We start from the raw sequence: 22,862 nt of genomic DNA on the forward strand, positions 1-22,862 counted from the left end.
AACCATTAGAAAAGAAAATGCTTGGATGCTATTACAATTATTTTACTTATATTGTCAAAGAGCTGTTCTAAAAATAGGGTAAATTAAGTATTTATTGACCACTACAGTTTGGGGTTATTAGGAATGCCATATGAAGCCACAAAGGGAGCAGAGTACTATAAAATGAAGCCAAAATTTGTCAAGCAACTAAATTTCTGATGTTTATATACTGAATTTCAGTCAGAAATCTGAAACTAAAGATAATGTGTCAATTACCACATGTATACAAAGCTAGGCTTATTAAGTAGGTCCCTTAGTACTCTCATAATCCTCTCTGCATACCTTTACCTCTGTGCTTTCACAAAATTTTTATTGTCTATTTGCTTTTCTCTTCTAATGCACTAAATGCCTTGAGGCATGGACTCTACCTTTTATTTTCACATCCTTAGCGCCTAATACAGTGCTTGGCTCAAACATATTCAATAATTATTTTCTAACAGGATGAGAGGTCTGTGTATCAGAACTTTGCATATCAGGCTGAGAAATGTGTATTTTATTGTGTAGGAAAGAAAAAGCACTGCAAGTTTTTTAATAAGTTATATGATTATATCTCAGAAAGAATGAGGTTAAAAAAATATAAGGTAGATTGAGGAAAGGGAGAAAGAACTGATCATTATTTTAGTAAGAATAGAATTGATTAGGGCTTGGATTAGGATGTAGCAGGAGAAAGAGAAAACACAGACTACATGAAATGTGGAAGCAGAATCTATATGACTTAATATGGGCTGTTTATAAACAGTGAGGAAGGAGGAAGCTGATTTTTCAACTTCAAGCCTCAGTGAATGGGGGAATGGTGGTGCTATTAATAGAAACAGAAGTTAAAAGGAAGCTCTAACTTGGGGAAGGATGTTAAGTTCAGCGTAGGTGTTGCTGGGATATAAAAATGGAAATGTTGAGGAAGAAGTTAGAAATAAGCCTGGAGTTCAGATATCAAGCTAAAGATTTAGGTTTGTGAGTCACCTCTGTAGAAATGAGGCTGTGGGACTGGGTGAGAATCTAAAGGAAAGAAAACAACAAATAAAGGAAAGGATAAAGCAGCAAAGGTGGACACTTTTATACAAAGTAATGAAAAGTCTATAACCAGAAAATTATGGGGAAAGTAGTGAGCAAGATATATGAACCAGGAGAGTGATGCCTAAAAGCTAGTAAAAGAACTAGGAGATGCAAGAAGAGGGAAATGGACTGCATCAGATGCTGCTGAGAGCTAGGGGTACTGAGAACTGAGTAGATGCCATGGATTTTTATTTAGAAGAGGGCTGCTAATAAGCTTTCAAATAAAGTTTCAGAAAAGCAATTCGGGCACATAGTCTGTTTATTGGAGATTTAAAATAACTGACAAGATCGAGCTTATAAGAGTTACAAAGAAGAAGAGTGAGGGCCAGACATCACAGCAAACACCAAGTGCTAGGCACCATTCTGGGTGGTAGGGATACAAAGATGAAGATAGACATGATCTCTGCATTCATAAAGCCTTCAGCCTCACAGGGGGAGATTTTATACAGTGATGAGTATGCAAAGTGCTGTGAACAAGAAATGAAATGGAGAAAAGATATGCAAGATTAAGTGATGCCTTGAGAGGACAGAGTGGAAGCTTGTTATGGTAATAAGACAGTAGAAATGAAAATTTTGCTATTTTGGCGAAAAGAATATTTTCCTATACAGCTACTAGTAACCAAAATTTCAGATCTAGCTCCTATTTATTGAGGAAAAGTTACTATCAAAATTTTTTGGTGAAAATATGTTTGCCTCTACTATAATGCCAGTGGCAACAGCAAACTGGCTATAGTTAGGCATATGCATTGCACCATTTCACTTCTATACTACTTGTAAAATGGAATATCTTTGGGAAGAAGGAACCCAATCACTACCTTACTTTGTATATTTTACATTAACATGAGCATCATAAAATTTTAGAACATAAACACATCTTAGAGACAAAACTGTTCAATAGTTAACTCTATCAATATACAGAATAAGAAATCAGTTCCTTGATTATATATTACCAGTTAGTGTTTATATACATACTTCAAAATCACAAAGTAGATCCTGGAAAGCAGTTGAATTTGGAATAATGGAGGTCTCGTGTCCACTGTCAACAGTTCCCACCAAGGAAAAAGTTAGATGGAGAATGTGGCTGTTAAGAAGGGAACGTTTCTTCTTAAGCAGCATTGCCAGCAACTAAAAGAAAGCAACACCAAATGCCTGTCGGTCAATCATCATATACACATATACGCACACACACATACATACACACAAACACACATTGGAGAACACTAAGTAAAGCAATTCCTGAGACTTCTATGCTGGTTTCTAAATTTTTACTATGACAACGCAACATCAGAGAAAATCTGAAAAGCAGGGTAATCCCATCATCCTCTTATTAAAATATCCACTTTTACATAAACTATTCACACAGAAATATTTAAATTGTTGCCAACATGTGTATACAATTTTTTACTCTTGTTCTCTACATAACATTTTATCCAAAGGATTTTTTTTCTTTTGCAACCTAGTTTCCATAATTATAATTTTAAAAGGTTGAATGATATGTGAGATGGTTATAGTATTATTAGTCATTCTCATACTACTGGAACGTTTAGATTATTCCTATTTTTTCATGATAAACAATGCTGCAATTATCATTTTGAAAGTTTTGCAAAACAAAACATCAAATTAAAAAAAAAACCATCAAATTAGGTAATTAAATCTACAGAAAACACTACAGTAAACAGCTTATCTACTACCAGTGAACTACTGGCTAAAGTTAAGAGAAGAAGGCATTTGTACTTCATCTACACTAGAGGAATTTAATCTTGCTCCAAATACTTGTTCCTCTTCTTATAAGTAACTTTCTGCCTAAACCTAGTAGAGATTGTAAATACATGAACACAACATATTTTTTAATCCCACATGCGTTTTCAGGACTAGTAATGGCACACAGTGGCTCTCACATGCCCTAGGTAAGTAAGGGGGCGGGGCGAGTAAAAGATGACTGGGTGTGGAGGGGAGAGACGAGGGTAACGAGGAGAACTCTGGATCTATTAACAACTTGGCAGTCTCTAGAGCAGGTGGTTATACGACCCTATTTAATTTAATTCCTGTTTCCACAGAAAAAAATAACTCCTAACTAACAACTTATATTCTCACTCGAAATATGTTAGTTTTAATAAAAACTACCAACTTCTAAAGTTTACTTGGACAATACTATTCTTCCAGAGTTTGAAACTACATGAACTACAATGAAAATTAGAAGATTTTTAATGCAAAGTAAAGTGAAGACCAAGCTTTATGGTTACAAACCTGGTAGCCCTTGATTCTTTCCATCTCTTTGCTGGCTAGTGGGTTACTCTTGACCACACAAACCAGGGCTTTGACTGCTGCATATAGCCCTTCCACATCAGAAGCCATGGCCACCAGGCCCAGGATGGCTGCAGCTCCACCAATGTACTGCAAAGTAGTGGCAACAGGCTTAGGAACAAATGTTCTTACTCCTGATTAAAAGACAGTGAAAAATAATTAAAATAAATTCCCAACTGTAAACAAGAACTGAATAAATCATCTTAAGAAATATTTAATTTATTATAAATTATACCTAAAACCAAAATACCCTTCTATCCTAAAATAAAAATTCTAGGGCTTCCCTGGTGGTGCAGTGGTTGAGAGTTTGCCTGCTAATGCAGGGGACATGGGTTTGAGCCCTGGTCTGGGAGGATCCCACATGCCGTGGAGCAACTAGGCCCGTGAGCCACAACTACTGAGCCTGCGTGTCTGGAGCCTGTGCTCCGCAACAAGAGAGGCCGCGATAGTGAGAGGCCTGCGCACTGTGATGAAGAGTGGCCCCCGCTTGCTGCAACTAGAGAAAGCCCTCGCACAGATACGACCCAACACAGCCAAATAAATAAATTAATTAATAAACACCTACACCCAACATCAAAAGAAAAAAATTCTAAAAAAAAAAAAATTCAGGGCTTCCCTGGTGGCGCAGTGGTTGAGAGTCTGCCTGCCGATGCAGGAGACACGGGTTCGTGCCCCGGTCCGGGAAGATCCCACATGCCGCAGAACGGCTGGGCCCGTGAGCCATGGCCGCTGAGCCTGTGCGTCCGGAGCCTGTGCTCCGCAACAGGAGAGGCCACAACAGTGAGAGGCCCGCGTACCACAAAAAAAAAAAAAAAAATTCAAGGTAGAATTTGGGAGAAGGCAATAAATGCTGATATATATACTTTCAGAGAAGAGTTGGGAGTAAAGGAGCGAATAGAGAAGAGTGGGTTTGAGAGCAAGCACAAGTGTTTCTACTCTATAGCTTTTGGCATGTAAAGACTCAGAAGTACAGAGGCCTTGGGAATATATTTCTGAAGTAAGGGAGAATGCCTTACTAGGTACTGCTGGAGAATAAACTTGGGGAGAGCAAAAGCACTTCATCTCTGTGAATTGGGGAATAGGATGGAGAAGCCACCCTGGCAAGGATGAAGTATTCCCTATAGAAAAGCCAAACAGAGCGCATTCCTGACCACTGCTCAAAGCTTCTCTTAGTTATGTAATCTGAGTAACAGTACATCAGTGACCCTGAAGAGCATAAATATGTGGAAACACAGTACTGGAACTAACTTTGTCAATTAAAAAAAAAATTCACATCTACATTCCTAACCTTGTTTTTTTTTTTTTTTTGCAGTACGCAGACCTCTCACTGCTGTTGCCTCTCTCATTGCGGAGCACAGGCTCCGGACGCGCAGGCTCAGCGGCCATGGCTCACGGGCCTAGCCTCTTCGCGGCATGTGGGATCTTCCCGGACCGGGTCACGAACCCGCGTCCCCTGCATCGGCAGGCGGACTCTCAACCGCTGCGCCACCAGGGAAGCCCCCTAACCTTGTTTTTTAAAAAAGACATTGAATGTCATTTGACTACCAATCAAGATTGAGTTTTTAAAAAATAAAGCTAATATGCATTTTATATTTCTGTGTGCTCTCTAGTATCCACAGTACTTTCATATATTATGGCACTGGATTTTGAAAGCTACCTTCTAAGGTAATTAGGGCCAGTATTACTAGTTTGTAGATAAGAAAATTGACATCCATGGAGCTCAATGTCTGGCTTAAATCCACACAGTGACAGAACAGGGGTTAGAACCTAAATCTCTGAACTCTTCATTCACTGCTCTTTCTACTATACCACAGTGCTGCTGTATTTTTGCAAAGGACATAGAGCAGTGCTCATTAAATATTTGCTGAATCGAAAAAAGAAAAACTACCATGTGCCTTAGCATAAAGGAAACTTTTATCAATGCAACATAGCCAAAAATGAAAAACAAAGTTAAGAGATGTGCACATTGCTGGGACAATAATAATCACCTGATAAACATGTAGGATGCTGACCAGCACAACACTTTTTATTTTAAAAGGAACCAATATTCTGTACTGATTTGTACATTAAAATACATAATTGCTAGCTCTGAATTTTAGATGGCATTATTGGGTTATGCCTCAAAATTCTACCTAACCAAAACAATCAATTCTTTCTATGCAGACACTGGGTAAGAGGCTCTGCAGCTCTGACTTTTATTATAGTTGGATCCACAGTGCTCATATTCTGAAGCTATTTCTAGCTCATTTCCAAATAAAAAGCACCATGAGTGTCACCACTGCAGCACCAAACCATGTAACAATAGCAATCATCAGTTATTTCCAAGTCTTTACATCTGTCCCTAAGTGTAGTGTGATCTTTACCTTGAAATTATGTAGACGTATACAGTCAGTGCTCATCAGTGTTGACAAAAGAGGGGAAAAGTTAATGGAATTTTATAAAAGATTATAATTTTTAAAGTTGACTGGAGTTTGGGATTGACATTAATCTCTAAATATTGTAAGAACATTACAGGTCAGCACTATCGAATATGAACTTAAAACACCACACTCAAGTGAAGAAAGTGAACGCAGATTTGAAGGCAAATAAGTCTGAAAGACAAAGGCAATCTGACTCACCCAAGTATCCAATCAGAGTAGCCCCAACTGTCCGTGCTGGTCCATTAAGATGCCCTGCTGAGTTGTGTATCAACTTCACAGGAGTGGCATTCTCATGGGAGGAAATGCCTAACTGAAGAATAGGAAAGGGAAAAATGTAACTATACAGGAACAGTCTGAACATTTTGACTGGGAAAGAAAAAAGAACATGATGGGGAACATATCTTTTCTCTCTCTCCATAACAGAATATTAAAAACATGAGTATTCATTTTTTAAAAAATGTGCAAATACTTCCAAAGGTGTGGAAACTCAGAGGTACCTGAGTAGACTCAGTTAAATACAGTCTACTGAGAGAAAGATGGTGAGGGGGTCTTGGAAAACAGCCTCAGGGGTCCTTCTGAATGAGACTGTTGTGGTTTAAAGGTTCTTATCACTCGCTGCCTCACAGTATTTCTGATTAGTGAATATAATACTTGCCTTACTCCATAGCCAAGTAAATGTCACATAGATTATCCAAAAGTTTATGGATAAAACATGCCCTGTACACAAAATAAATGTTAAATTTTGCACATACATACAGTGTGCTTTTAAAGCAAATATAAGGCATAGACTTAATTCTGTTGTTACCGGTAGAATAAATTTATGTAGTTAATATTCCTTAGAAGATTTTATATATATATATATATATTTTTTTTCACAGGCAAACCTCTGCAAAAGAGCTTGTCAATACTTACTATTCCCAAATCCTTTCCCTTCCAGCCTCTTGATTTCCTTCCCCTTAGCTTTGCCTCCTCTAATCAGCCAAAACGTCTTGTCAAGCTCACTGATGACTTCCACCTTCCTAAACCCGATGGCCAGCCTTCATCTTTCTGACTGCTCTAACACATCTGCCACAGTGAATAAGACTTCTACAACACCAGATTCTCCTAGTTTTTCTCCATTCTTGCCGGCTCCATAGTCTTTTCTGCTGGTTCTTCATCATCTTCCCAACGCTGTCACACTGGAATATCCCAGGTCTCCATCTGTAAACCTTTCCTCATCTCCATCTCCATCTCCTCTTTGGTAAGTGTACCTAGTCTTGTGGGCTTACCACCACCTAATGAACACCCGTGGCATTCGAACCTCTCCCCTGAACTCAGATTCATATTTCCAATGATGTCCCCCGCTAAGATGTCTAATATGTTTCTCAAACTTTTGCAAAACTTAATTCTCAGTACCTCCTCCACCCCCCAACTACTCTTCCTATTGTTTTCTCCATATCAGAAAAAGTGACTCTACTTTTGCCTCACCTACCCCGCAGGCCTTCTCTTGTTTTGTTTAGCCACACCTGCCTCTGTGGCAGGCATGCACTTTCCTCAGGGCCTTAGCACTTGTATTTCTGGAATGCAAACCCAACCTGCCCATACATGCATCTTATTCTCCATATTCTCATGCTTTGCTGCCTCATCTGTTTCAAAGGCTGCTCCAATTTCACCTTCTCAGTGAGGCTTCCTCTGACCATCCTACTTAAAACTGTAAGCTTCTTTCTCTCACCTTTCCTGCTTTATTTTTCCACATAGCACTCTTCATCTTCTAACATACTCTATGATCAGGTTATTTCTTTAGCTATTATTGTATGCCTCTTCCACTAGAATGTAAGAACCTTAATAAAGGCAGGGATTTTCTCTTTATCTACTGCTATGTCATGAACAAAATGGTGCCCGGCATTTAGTAGGTTATCCAGAAAAAAATTACAGCCTTAAAAATAGCAATTGTTGCCTTTAGTTTCCTAAAGTTTGATTTCTTAATTGCCAATAAAAATATAAGAATATAAACTATGCACTTGAATTCTCACTCTTCCAAATTAAACTATATATCTAAATATGTTTTGGCTTAAATTCAAAGGCAAATAAACCAAAAACAATGTATGAAAGGCATTGTTTTTAGCAAGCACTCATACTTGTGTGGTGCCCAGAAGGAAGCTCTGCAACATCTTTCCAGTGAGAATCAGCAGCAGCCCACTGGGGAATCAATCTGCTTACCTGTTTAGCGATGGCTTTGCTGTCCAACTTGTTGTACACTTTCCGGATTCTTGCCACTGTTAGGGCGGACACAGACAGTGCATAAAGGCCAAATGACACCTTTTCCTCTGGCACTAACGACACAGGAGACGGGACCACACCTTCGGATTTTGCATCTTTACCTTCAAAAGAAGAATAATCCTTTTCAAAATCGTCAGTTTTTCTCCTGATCCTAACACAACTTTTTAATTCTTATTATCATTTTTAAATGGGTAGCCTTGAAAATCTTTTAAAGTGGAACAAGGGAGCTAAATTTAAAAACTGTTCTATTTAATTTCCAGCTCTTCATTTATTTCTTTAATTAGAAAATAAGGAAAAGCATCCGGTCATAAAGCTTTACATCCTAAGTTTTACTCTTCAAATATACTTAATATACAGCATAATGTAAAGGAAGAGGAAGAGTTTTAACTGTTACCAAACAAATCACAAAACACTTCCCCTTGGTTCCAAGGAACAAGGGAATGAAAATGAGTGGAATGTCTATGAGCTTTGTAGCACTAGGTCTCCTTCCCAATGAGAGCCCTCATATATGCCTCTCTTTATTCTTCCAGACAACATGGCAAAGTAGTTTTAAAGCGAGATGGTTTAAGATTGAACCTCTGCTTTATCACTTAAAAGCTGTGTGACCTGTACATCGCTGTACCTCAGCTTCCTCATCTGTAAAATGGGGATGCAAACAACAGCCCCTAAGTCCCAGTGTTTTGAGGTGATGAATAAATACTTGTGAAGGGCTCAGAGTAGCTATGTCCTTCATGCATATTAACTTATTCAGCACACATTAAGTGCTCAGTCAGTGTTAGCTATTATCAGACACTCTGAATCAAGAACCTGAGTGAAAGAGAAATTACTTAGCCATAAGATTATTACCATTTACAACATATTTGTCCCAACTCTTCTGAGAACTTTGGCAGAATGAGAACAAGGGAATGGAAGACATCATTTGGAAAGAGTACTACAAAGGAACTGTAGCTTAACATCAACTCTCTGATTCTAAATTCCTTTTGGGAGAATGGATAACAGGAGTGGACTGCAGGAATAAAGACACGAGGAAAATTGATGTTAACTGGTCTAACCTAAAGAATACACGTGTGTATTTTCTAGACCCATCTTTCTTTCCTTTAACCAGAGTAGATATACTTTAAACTGCTTCATGTAATAGGAGAAATGACAGAGAGAAGAAGGCTGGGGTTAGACTGTTAGAAAGTATATACCCACATCTTGAAGCCAACAAGAGAAACTGGAAAACTAGTGACTAGGCATGAAGACAAGAAACAAGAAAGCATAGGATGACCAGTGGAGGAGAGCATTTTGAATAGGAGTGAGTGGTCAATAGTATCATGCTGAAGAAAAGTGGAGGAGAAGGCCCTTTTTTTTTGATAAATGTAATGTATAACCTAATCTACACATATGCACTTATTCATGCATCTATACCACAGGAGGTAAGTTTTATACAGCTATATGAACAAAGAATATGTTACTCACATGGCATGCATACGGCCTGAAAGCTTCCAACATAATTTGGTCCTAGTTCATAAATGGTAGTAACATTTGAAGGAGGTAAAACTTCTTCTAGAAAGTGCGTGGGTCCCAAGCGCCAAACCAACGAAGCGATTTGGCGTTGGGCGGGTGGAGTACCAATGTATGCATAGACTGTGCTAACCACCGGCGGATTGGCAGAGCCTGAGCCCCCGGGAGTACTGTGAACATAATGCAGCTGTAAAGAAAATGAAAGCAAATGTGTGAAATTCAACCCCAAAACACTTTCACCAGGAAAATAACCACTTTTTGTGTATATTTTCATTATCCCAAGGCCATGCAACTTTATGAATGTACAAAAGCTGTTGAGCAGAGAAACGTAAGGGCAGGCCAAGATTCTAGAACCCGAACAGCAAGTTGGAAATTTGTAATCCAACTCTGTAATACAGATTAATACAGATAAACTATCTAACGCTAGAAAGGGCAACAGTCAAATATAGGGATTCTGTTACTATCTGGTTGGTTTGCATACCAAATTAACAATGCTGCTATGAAATTTTCAGGTTGATATAAAAACAGCTTTCCAACTATGATATTCAGGCAGTCTTGAAATTAGTTATGATACCTTCAGTATGAGTCTGTTAAATAAAATTATTCATGCAAAGTGTTTTATAATGCGTGAAGGGTTATAAAAGTATTAGAAAAATAGTCTATGTTATAATTTATACACACATGGTTTAATCTCAGTGAAAAATATATTCTCAGATTTGAAATTACACTGACAAGATGCTTAAATTATCATTCAATTCATTACAATAAATAGATAATTAGAGCGTAAGAGGTTAGGAAATCAAGTTGCTTCTTGCGGTACAGGCAGCCTTCATCGCTTGACAGAATGAGTAACATTCCCATAGATTGTTTTGTCATAACACTGTCCTAGCTTCAGATCATATTTATTATTCCATATATCAAAGAACAACTCCTTGTGATGTTAATAGTATGAGTATGAAGACCAACGTTTGACGTAAAGTTGGTTTCACAGGACTGTGACTTCTCACAGGCACAGTAATGATGATGATGTAAATATATTAATAATAAATCTCCTACGTCTCAATTCTAGAAGTTGAGGACATTTTTATTTTCAATGATACTAAAAATAATGAAGGAGCAACCTACTAAAGAATCTACAAGCCCATGTCAAACACAATCCTGTATACAAAGAAAATAAATGACTATTCCCAGAGTTCATTTTAGGGTTTATCATACTGAAACACAATGTCACAATAAAATATCATTAAGGAAGAAAATGTATTCAAAAAGGCTGCCCATTTCACTGCTTTTAAAACTTCAATTCACACAAAAGGTAGACCTTTGTTGCTTCTTTTAAGTGATATCACTATAAAAATGGATACCATCTTTTAGAAATTAAAGAATTTTAAGAGCTTGCTAGCTCAATTCGGTAGAAAGTAACTAGTAGCATTCATCCTGATTCACAAAAAGAACTTCTGATTCTTTACTGGTTGCTTTAATTCTGTTGCCTCTCCTCTGAATACTGTAGTATAGCTATCTAGAGTAATATTTATACATTCATTTATTCAACAAACAATAAGGGAACACCTTATTACTATTATTATCAGGGACTAATCTGGGTGATCTGAAAACAAGGATGAATAAAAACAGTTCCAGCTCTAAAGGAGCACAGAATCTACTGGACTGCATACAGTAATAACAATGAAGTGACAAAATACTGTGTTCATCATTTATTTAATTTAGGCATCCATCTGGTTTCCAACCATCCAACTGGTTTCTCTCTGGTGAAAAAGCACTTAACAATCTGGCTCAAGCACTGACATATTCGCTAACATCTTTAGTACCCTGTAACCCCTCCTTTCGAGTCTTTTCTAATCAAGTGACTTGAATTAACCAGCCACATGACTCTCACATATTGTTTAAATGGGTACTGAAGGTCAACTTAAAATTAAGACAGCAATTTAAAACAATACCCCTGCAAACACACATACAGGCAAACACACCCACCCCTAAACTGTCTTATAAAAGCAGGTTGAGATTTATAAGCACAAGTACGCTCACCTTCACGGTGCTAACAAGCTGTCCATCAATGTAGAGGGCTGCAGTGCTGTTCTTCAGCATCCCTCTGCTCATCACCAGAACCAGATGATGCCACTGTCCCTCAATGATCAGTTCTCCACAGCGGAAGCGAGCGCAGCATGGCAGAATCTCATAAAAAGAGGATTCTTCACTAAAATCATCAACTAAAATGAAGAGGGGAAAGAAATTAAAAACTTAACATCATCCTCATTCTAACAATTATTCATATCTAGACTTTGACTCTATGTTAAAATAATATGATGATGATGTAAATGAAAATACCCTATTCATTCAATAACTACCTAAAACCTGGGATATATTGTGCTTTGTTCTGTTCAAGATACATATAGTTATAATCAAATAAAGTTATAATAACTAATGAAATAAAAAATAAATAAAATAGACAGTAAAATAAAGTTACAACAACAAAAAGAGATTAGTTGATTATTACCTGTCATGGTCTGTTATAAAAGGTCTTTTAAAATCCTAGTTTGAGATGAATTTGATTATAGCACTGGTTAGACAAACAACAAAGAAAATCAAAAATTTTATTCTTACTTTATGCTCTCAATGATACAAGGGGGCAACTATCTGCTTTTAGTTTGTGGTTGTACCGCCCTGACCCTTGTCTAACAATAGCTGGTAGTAAGGAGGTGATTTATGGAGTGGAAAGGTATTTTTTTGGTCCAAGTTTCCTGTTTTACCTGACAACTCTGGTGATTTGCTAACATTTGCAATCACTATTGACTCTAATCTGGCTTGTCTCTGCTACCCTGTATGTTGTCAAATCATGCCAGGAAATAATGGGTTAAGTATTAACTTAATGTTAAGATAGTTAAAAATTAATTTATCTTTAATAAGAATTCAAGAGAAGGTGGGACAGCAGCAGAAATCCAGATGTTAAAAATTAATTCCTTCCCCCACCCCAAGAAAAATTTTTTAAAAAGAGCTAATCTTAACCATGTATCTTAAAGCAGACCCACCAGTTTTCAGTACAAGCACATATAATATACTGAAAGTTAAAAGTTTAAATTATTTGAAGAAAGAATCACAAAAATATTCTACTTCTGGAATCTTAAAATATTTGCATATACTGAAATGTCAAGATGATTATTATTTTTAAATTAATTAATTAATTTTTGGCTGCATTGGGTCTTCGTTGCTGTGCTCGGGCTTCCTCTAGTAGTGGTGAGCGGGGGCTACTCTTCGTTGCGGTGTGTGGGCTTCTCATTGCAGTGGCTTCTCTTGTTGCAAAGCACGGGCTCTAGGCACATGGGCTTCAGTAGTTGTGGCACACGGGCTCAGTAGTTGTGGCTCATGGGTTCTAGAGCACAGGCTCAGTAGTTGTGGTGCATGGGCTTAGTTGCTCCGCGGCATGTGGGATCTTCCTGGATCAGGGATCGAACCCATGTCCCCTGAACTGGCAGGTGGATTCTTAACCACTGTGCCACCAGGGAAGTCCCCCAAGATTATATTTTTAAGTGACAATTCAGAAGATACATCTTCTGAGTTAAGACCACTACAAAGACAGCATCTTATCCATAGGTGACCTAATTAGGAAGAGACTTGAATAAACTAGGCAAAAAGCAGGGTCAAATAGCTTTGAAAGGTCTAGCGTTATGGACCAAGGGATGTGAATGAAAAGATAAAAGGTTATGGGTGAAACCAAGAACTGTTCCCTCTCCCTTCCCCAGTTATTAGACTTAATCTTCTTGAGAACTATAGAAGATATTACTTATGAAAATTTTCTGAGGGCTTCACATTCTGACTCAGGCTTAAACTAAGATATACCCAGCATTCAGTGGTGTGTCAGGATATTTGGTAAGCCAACTGGTTTCTGACAGCTTTTAGTTACCTAGGCATCTTAATGGACTATAGCTGTTCAGAGGACAGACGCTTGTAATAGTAGCATCGTTTGTATTACTAAGGTATATGTTACTATAATTTCTAGTTATATATAGACTATCGTAGTCTTGAAAATTACATTTAGTGAAAATGATATAGTTAGAAAACCTTTTTTATTGAAATATCCCTAGATCTAATCCTAACTTTTCCATTAAATTCTATCTTCTTTCCAAATTCTCCATTATTATTCACTTTTCTCATTATTTCCCTTTCAAGTCATCTGTGTTTTTCTTCCTTTATTTTTCCTTCTTCTCATTCATTCATTTATACTTTTATATAATATTTGTGGGCCTAATATATGCTAGGCACTATTTTCGGTGGCAGGGCCTAGATTACAAAGATAGTAACATTGTGTGTGGGAACTTAAGAGTTCTAGTAAGGTAGACAGACAAAAACAAAACAAAGAATTAAAATCTATGAAATCCAGATAAGTGATAAAGAATATTAAACAAAGGCTATGACAGTGGACATAGGGAGGAAAGGAAGATTCAAGAAATGTTAAGGAGGCATAATAAAGTAAGACTTAGTAGAAGGGGTGGTATTTTCAAGGATGACTTGAGGTTTCTAGATGGGATAACAGCTAGTGAGGGTGTCATTTACCAAGACAGGAAAATAGAAGGAGATACAGATTTTATGAACAAATATTACAGTTTGAAGTTTTTCAGGAGGACTATTCATATTAAGATATTTAATATGCAGTTGAAAATATGAGGACAAAGCCTGGGACACAGACATACTAAAATTTTTTAACTTCAGAGTCCCTGAGGGTAAAAAGACCTAATGCTAAAAGAAATTGATGTTTTCTCATGAAGAACGGGTTGAGTACAAAGACTAAACATAAGAGCTTGAAGAATACTAATTTTAAGGGGAAGATGGAAGAGAAAGCTGTTGAAAGAAATTGCAAGAGAGGTCAGAGAAATAGTGAAAGAACAAGGAATGGGTATCTCAAATTGAAGACTGCAGATAGTTTTAATTAGGAAGAAAACATCAATAGGATCAAATGCCACAGAAGGGGCAAATAAAGTATCCACTAGGATTTTAAAGCACTTACTGTATTGATGCCTAACTCTGTGCTGATTGTGATGAAGAATCCTAAGTAAGACAAAAAGCCTTACAATCAAACTGAGGAGCTAACATTCATATTCAATTAATATGTGAATACCAACCACAGGGGAAGCACTATGTGCTATTATTTTATTTAGTCAGTTAAAAGACAAAAATCAGATGATAAAAAAGAGGTATATATATATATATATATATACACACACATACACAAATGCTTATATTCGGAGCAAAGAAAATTCAGTGAACTGAGATTTCTATTTTATGTTACTCATATCATTTAGGAAGGTATTCATGAATGCCTTGAGTTTGAAGTTCTATTGCATAGTAACATTAACATTATGGCACATTGGAGGGAATTAGTGAATTAGGATTATTAAATGGACTGTATTAAGTCTTGAAGGTAAGTGATGAATAAAGTAATTAAAATGTTATTGTGTCTAGCACAGAGTGGCACATATGGTAGGCAGGTGCTCAATGAATATTCATTAGTTAAGCAGAATTCACAGCCAATGAAAATCCCTACTAAAATATATTAAACAAGCATCCTGCATTCCTAGCAAAAGCTGTGATTTCCTGGCAAGTAGAGATGAATCCTTATTTTAGGAACTCTCTCCACTGTTTTCTATCTAAGTCTCTTTTGAAAGTGAAGGTGCCTTAAAATTTCACTGGTAAACAATATTCAAGATTTTATACAACCTGTTCTTTTCTGTAATAATTTAAATTAGAAAAGAATTACCAGCTGGACCTTAAAACCAACCATTAAAATGAAGTTTGCTCAGCCATAAAAAGAAACGAAATTAAGCTCTTTGTAATGAGGTGGATAGACCTAGAGTCTGTCATACAGAGTGAAGTAAGTCAGAAAGAGAAAGACAAATACCGTATGCTAACACATATATATGGAATTTAAGGAAAAAAAAGTCATGAAGAACCTAGGGGTAAGACAGGAATAAAGACACAGACCTACTAGAGAATGGACTTGAGGATATGGGGAGGGGGAAGGGTAAGCTGTGACAAAGCGAAAGAGAGGCATGGACATATATACACTACCAAACGTAAGGTAGATAGCTAGTGGGAAGCAACCGCATAGCACAGGGAGATCAGCTCGGTGCTTTGTGACCACCTGGAGGGGTGGGATAGGGAGGGTGGGAGGGAGGGAGATGCAAGAGGGAAGAGATATGGGAACATATGTATAACTGATTCACTTTGTTATAAAGCAGAAACTAACACACCATTGTAAAGCAATTATACTCCAATAAAGATGTATAAAACAAAATTAAAAAAAAATAAAATGAAGTTTGCTACTTTTAATAGTCACAAGAAGCAAAAAGAAAAAGACAGATACTGACCATAGTTTTGGAGTAGTTCCTCTTTGGTGGAGACAATCAGCGATCGGTCTTTTGCTGATAGAACTATGGCAAGGCACACATAATGCTGCTCGGAAGAATTCGCTCGGCGAACAATAGTAAGAAGTCTGACAGGGTGGTTATTTGGAGGAGAACTGAAATGTTCAATGCAAAACCAGCTGGAGTAGCTTAAGCCAGATGGAGGAGGGAAGAATCTTTCACCTAAAGTGAAAATAGAAAAGTAACAATGAAAGAGTTTGTGTTGACTCATATTTATATTTTAAAAAGATGCCAAGAAAAGCAAAATCTCTAAATAAAATATAATCTACTGGGGGAAAGAAAAATCTCATAAGCAGATAAAGTAATATTTACCGGAACCAATGCCACTGACCACGGCCCCATCAGTAAGACCTGTTGTGACGGCATTGTTTGTAGGGGCATTATGAGGGGCCAAACTGGGCAGAAACAGGCAGCTGTTAAAGAAAAGAAAATGCACATATTAGAGAGCAACTGTTTTCTTCTCTTATTACTATGTACTTACCACAGTGGAATAAACTACCATTATTTAAGGGTAACCAGAGATAAGAGATCATGGAATAAGTTTGGATGCCTAACAAAGTCTTTCCTTTCTTTCAATTGTGAGTACCAAAAGATATATTTAAAAAATCTCCATTTTAAAAAATTTAAATTAAAAAAGATCATAGTATAATTTGCACATGGTAAAATGCACCAAAGTATAACCTTGTTCAAGACATTGGAAATTTTTCATCACCGCAGAAAAATTCCCCTGTGCCCCTTTCTAGTGAGTCACTCTCCTCTGTTACACTGTCCTGATTAGTTTTGCCCAGTCCCAAATATGTTTTAATTCATTGTTCGATACTAACCCATGACAATGTTCTTAAAATACAATTTATAGTTTTAGATCAATGTAGAAGAATCCCACAAACAACCAGTATAGACATAGGTCTTCTCTCTTAGCGTTTATGTCCATTTTGAGGACAACAGACTTTATAAATATACTCTTCTAGATTCGCTATAGATTTTTTTTAAATGATTAATATACTTTATTATAGACAGACTTTATAAATATACTCTTCTAGATTTGCTATAGATTCTTTTTTTTAAATGGTTAATATACTTTATTATAGAGCTTTTTTTAACTTATTTTTTATAAGCAGAGGAGAATCTCTCTCTCTTTTTGTTTTTCGCCATGCGGCTTATGGGATCTCAGTTCCCCAACCACGGGTTGAACCCGGGCGAAGGCAGTGAAAGCCCAGAATCTTAACCACTAGGCCACCAGGGAACTCCCTAGATTCTTTGTTACTTCTGCTGTTTAAGTTTTTCTGCCACTTCAAAGTATTTATTCATTTAATGTGATAGTAACTGAATACTTATAATGTATAAAATACTAATATTTATAATGTATAAGATACTAAGTTAGGTAATTTGAGAGAAAAAAGGACAAAACCTAGCCAAAGAGCTTTTAATCTAATTTTAATTTGCATATTATCTGTAACTTTATTGTACTAAATCAGAAGTTGACAAACATTTTCTAGAGTGGGCCAGAGTATAAATATTTTATGCTTTGCAAACCAGATAGCCTCCATCATGACTTTGCAGTCTAGCATGAAAGCAGCCATAGATAACACATATACATAAATGAATGTGGCTGTGTTACCATGAAACTTTACAAAAAGAGAAAAAAAGAATTTACAAAAACAGATTTGGACTGTGCACCTTAGATTGCTGACTCTTATACCATATCAATTTATTTAGTATAATAAACAATTAAGAACAATTAAATCCAAAAATCTTAACATGCTCAAGACACTCAATCATTTGAAAATATATAGCATATACTAAATTTTAATCAAGTAGATTTAAAACCAAAGATCTATTTCTCAAAGGCAAGACTGAGGCATGAAATATAATATAGCTTGGCTACCTGGCAAATTTCTTACCCAAACCCTTCAAGGGATGTGTCAAATTCAACAAAAGTCGGAGTAACTGATGACCCATGAAGTCTGATGTCATGTGGGGTTGTCATGGAGACCAAGCACTTCACCCTGGTCAGGGGTACAGTACTTCCTTCTGCAGATTTCACTAGGCTCTTGCTTATGCGGTAATGGTTATCTTCATGTAAGCTGAAGACACTATCAGAACCCAGACCTTCCATAGATGTGATCATACTACCTGTAAGTCAAAGAAAATCTCTTGAGAAAAATATCATATAGATTTCTAAAATAGTGACTTTAACAAGGCTGATTAATTTTAAATACACTCTTCAGTTTCAATATATACAATAATTTTATTTTTAAACTCCAAAGCTATTATACAGTTGTTTTTTTTTTTTTTTTTTTTTTTGGCGTACACGGGCCTCTCACTGTTGCGGCCTCTCCCATTGCGGAGCACAGGCTCCAGACGCGCAGGGTCAGTGGCCATGGCTCACGGGCCCAGCCGCTCCGCGGCATGTGGGATCCTCCCGGACCAGGGCACGAACCTGTGTCGCCTGCATCGGCAGGCGGACTCTCAACCACTGCGCCACCAGGGATGCCCTCTCCCCATTTTTAATTCTTTACATATAGCTATTAAAATTAGACACGTGATCACAAAAATACTTGAATTTTAAATTTCCTATATGCATGCAAATGGTAACACTTTTAAGAACAAAAAAATAAAATTTAAACAAGCTATTCTATTCTTTCAGGAATACATTATAAATGTAATGGAGAAAATATTCCCTCTCAAGATAAACCACATGAATTTAATTATTTCCCTCTTAAGTGTGCTAAGCAGTCAGGCAACCATAAAAATATTTCAATATTCTTAGAGAAAGGAACTATTTTTTGTCAATTCTAAGGAACTGCGTAAAGTACAAAAACAACAACAACAAAAATATATACATGCAGGGGATGTATATTAATTGATAAGAAAAATTGAAATACTGTTTTCCAATAAAACTGTGTTGGAACTCAAAAGGTCTTAGTGTTTCCAAAACACAGTATTCACTTATCACTGATAATAAATTGTAGGAGGAAATATTGAGGTTGAAATAATGGTTGAAGGTTGTTTAATCTCTTTGATTCTCACCTGAAAAAAAAAAAAGCTTGAACTAAATAATTACTATGTGCTTGAACAACAGGCATTCTACTCTTCTAGGTTCCATTCTTTCCTGCTTCACTAGTAACGGTTATTTCAATCCATTAACACAAATGCCTTAACTATGGCTAACAACAAGACAAAACAAATTGTAAAGTTAAAACCCACCAAACTATAGAATTAACACTGGGAGGAAATCCAGGGCATCTGAGCTCTCTATTGAGAGTACTCTTTCCCCACAGCTCTTGAGTGGATGGAATCTGACGCTCCTCCATGGTCTATGCCGGATGGGTAGGCAGTGCCTACATTCTAACACACCCCTCTCCATCATCCTTGCATCAGCCTAATGCAAAAACTTCTCTTCCTTGGAGGTTCTGCATCAGCAATCCTATCACACACCTCTCTATGAAACTGCCACCTACTAATGCTGGCATTTCATTCTCACCTCTTCCTTGTACTAATTCTTACCAGTGCACTGGGGGATCTCAAGGTCCACATGAACAACCTATCTAACACCTCCCTTCTATGATCACCTTTCCTCCAATAAGCTTTACCTCTACTTTACTCCAGAGCCAAATTTTGGGCACAGTCCTTTTCTTTGCTTTTTCTCACCGCTCCAATTTTGATTGCCATTACCCTACCTCATTCCTCCAGTTTACCCATTCTTTTTCTCTCACTACATTTGCTTTTTAGCCTAGCCATTCTTCTCCAGCCCAGTGATCTATCCCTTTTCTCCCAGCCTATTACTAGCTGCTTGACTTTACTTCTTCCCCTATCTATCCTATACTCCTTGGTGTTTCTCTTTGACTACTTTTATTAGTATTTTAAATTTCCTGTCCTCCATGTCCTCCTGCACCAACTGTCCTGCAAAGCCACAGCCTGTGAATAGTCCAGTCAACCACTCTAGTTCAGGCAGCAAAGGCTAACTGAGAAAGGTAAAGAAATTACAGATCTTCTGAGAAAGAGGTATTCCCCCTTCCAAGCCAAGGGTTATTCTGCACATAGTTCTCACCTCCTCTGGATCTTGCTTGTATCACTGATTCCTTTGCCACCCCCATCTGCCCGCTTCTCCAGTCAAACAATGAGATCTTACGTTTTTCTATTTAAATAACAACAAATGAAAAACAACAACAAACCCTTCCCTTTCTTTTTTTTTACAGTCGAACTTCTTGAAATAATTTTCTTCCCTTACATGATTTTCATTTATAAGATAAACCAAAAAAGGGAACTTCAAAGGTCAACTTACTTCTCATCTCTGGCTCATAACTCAGTGAACTTGGTTTGTGGACCCTATATTGTTTTAGCAGTTTTTTGTCCCAGGCACCACAATTTAATGGACTTGCCAAACGTAAAAACTCCCTGAAGAAGAGACAAAGCAAAGTTATTCCTTGATTGGGAACATTATATAATTCATAAACTAAACACACAAAAAATGTGACTTAATGAATTATAACAGACTAATTAAAAATACTAAAGCAATCTGAACAGTTACTATAATATACAATGCTAATTTTATGTTTTAATTCATCAAGCAGTGAAAAGAGCACCAAGTATTGTGAAAAGTTACAAAGGAAACCTGAGGAGCATGTTCTCCTGGAATGTGATGGGCAGAAATATAGTGAATTGTCAAGGGGTTACAAAAATAGAAGCCCTTTATATCCAGTCATTTACAGCATCATGTAAAAGGAAAAAAATAAAAAAAAGAATACTTCTCTGAATTTTCAATTACCTACAGCAGAAAAAACAAATATTTAAAGGTCAGGTACCCTTTGCCAGTTTTTCACATAGAGTGTGATATACAATTAGCTCATAATCTATGGCTTGCCAGCAGCTAGGTGCCTATACCATCATGTGACCTTTGCATTCATCTAATTCATTCACTGTGAAAACTGAGCATGTCCAAATGGTTGGTTTCCATTGCTTCCTCTGTTTACCTAAGTAGCCGGTACAAGTTATTTAGTAAAATACAAGCATTAGGTATGAGATAGTCTCTTTTTCTCATTCAGTCTCTCTACTTTTAAAGTAGCAGATCATCAAAAAGGATCATGGGAAAATCTCCATGCTGTTTTCAAAACTTTAGGTCTCTGAATACATTCATAATGTGACAAAGTGAGCAGAGACTGTGTCATTCATCTTCATATTACTAAGGCCTGGCACACTGCCCTGTACAATACTGTTTAACAAATGTTAACCACAGAGGTTTTTCTTAGCTTGGAGTCAGTTAAAAAATATAAATTACAAATAGAGTCCAACCATTCTTAAGAAAGTTCCAAAAGTTTTATGAAAAAGGAGTACTTTAACAGCAGAAAAAAATTATTTTATTTATTTAAAAAAATATATATTTATTTATTTATTTACACTGGGCCTTAGTTGCAGTAGGCGGGCTCCTCAGTTGCAGCTGAAAGTAACAAGATATATGAGAGTATTTTTTTAAGGAAGGACAAGATGATTTAAACATTAAATCTGTTTGGCTAGGTAATTTCAAGGAAAGTTTTTTTTTTTTAATGTTGTTTTATCCCTAAAACACAGAGCACTGTTTCTCTTATATTAAAAAAGGTTATTCAAATATACCTATTTCTCGAATGGCTAAACTGTGCAAGGTATATCCACACCATGGACTACAACTCAGCAATAGAAAGAAACAAACTCTTGATACATAACAATCTAGATGCATCTCAAAGGCACTATAACGAGTGAAAAAAGCTAATCACAAAAGGTCATATACTGTATGATTCAATTTACATAACATTTTCAAAGTGACAAAATTACGGAGATGGAGAACAGAGTTGTTTCTAGGGGTTAGAGATGGCGGGGGTTAGGGAAGTGGCTATGATAATAAAGAGGGAGCACTGGGGAGATCTTTGTGACATCTTAATTGCGTGATGGCACATCAATCTGACACAAGTGATAAATAACAGGGGAACTGTAGCATACGTGGATACACTGTACCAATGTCCGTTTCTTGGCTTTGATACTGTCCTGTAGTTACATAAGATGTAACCACTGGGGGAAACTGGATGCTGGGGACACAGAATCTCTCTGATCTACCTTTACAACTTCCTCTGAATCTCTAAGTATTTTAAAATTTAAAAAGTGTTTCTTAAAAGAGTTCGTCCACATAAAATGTTCTTATCTATAAAGTAGATGCAAGTCATACAAATATAACATGACTCCATTTTTAAAGGGAAGTGAGAGTTTGCTGGATTCAAGCAGAAGAAATGACCAATGGACAAAAACATCCTGTTTACTAATAACTAGATTGATCTGTTTCTAAGTGCGATATTTTGGGCATTTTGCCCATTTTCGTGGTGTTTTGGTTTTGCCCACAGATAACTGAATATATGTTTATTAAAGCAAGACTCTTGACTATAAAGACTCTAGAAACGGCCATTACTAATGGTGGCTTATTTGAATGTGAAGAAGAGAACATACTGACCTCAGCACCATGGGCTCCAGAGCCTGAGAGGCTAATCGTTCAAACATCCGCTGGAGGGGCGGGTGCAGTGAGTGGTCCTCATCAGCCAGCGCAGCACTGCACCGCTGCAGCAGTCGCGCATGGAGACCAGCTTCACACATGACTTGCTGGTTTCTTTCTGTGTGCACCAGTGATTGTAAAATATTTGCCACGGCAAGTTGAAGGTCCAAAGCATGCTGGAGTTAACAAAGAAATTCATGCCACCAGGGCATTCTTAATAAGATAGGTGATAGTTCTCTCCTTTTAAGAGTTGAAGCACACCTTTAATTTTAATATGAGGTCTCTACATGCTTCAAATTACATTCAGATGAATTAAGTAGCTGACTTAGAGGGACA

The 22,862-nt window shown here is 37.0% G+C and overlaps 1 protein-coding gene across 7 annotated transcripts in view; it reads right to left on the reverse strand.

Annotated features, from left to right (window-relative positions):
* The window catches only part of WDFY3 (WD repeat and FYVE domain containing 3), a 261,585-nt gene that overhangs the window by 92,182 nt on the left and 146,541 nt on the right, over positions 1-22,862 (reverse strand). For all 7 annotated transcript variants that reach the window (XM_082838933.1, XM_082838932.1, XM_082838927.1 and 4 more), the window contains 11 exons: positions 22,488-22,702; positions 20,298-20,410; positions 17,914-18,145; positions 16,325-16,425; positions 15,956-16,174; positions 11,622-11,803; positions 9,537-9,768; positions 8,016-8,176; positions 6,015-6,126; positions 3,340-3,530; positions 2,065-2,217 (listed from right to left, as the gene is read on the reverse strand). In XM_082838933.1, the coding sequence (XP_082695059.1) occupies positions 2,065-2,217; positions 3,340-3,530; positions 6,015-6,126; positions 8,016-8,176; positions 9,537-9,768; positions 11,622-11,803; positions 15,956-16,174; positions 16,325-16,425; positions 17,914-18,145; positions 20,298-20,410; positions 22,488-22,702 (1,911 nt within the window). The remainder of the gene's footprint in view (positions 1-2,064; positions 2,218-3,339; positions 3,531-6,014; positions 6,127-8,015; positions 8,177-9,536; positions 9,769-11,621; positions 11,804-15,955; positions 16,175-16,324; positions 16,426-17,913; positions 18,146-20,297; positions 20,411-22,487; positions 22,703-22,862) is intronic.

Source organism: Leucopleurus acutus, assembly GCF_964270905.1.
Source record: "Leucopleurus acutus genome assembly, chromosome: 4".
Lineage (NCBI taxonomy): Eukaryota > Metazoa > Chordata > Mammalia > Artiodactyla > Delphinidae > Leucopleurus > Leucopleurus acutus.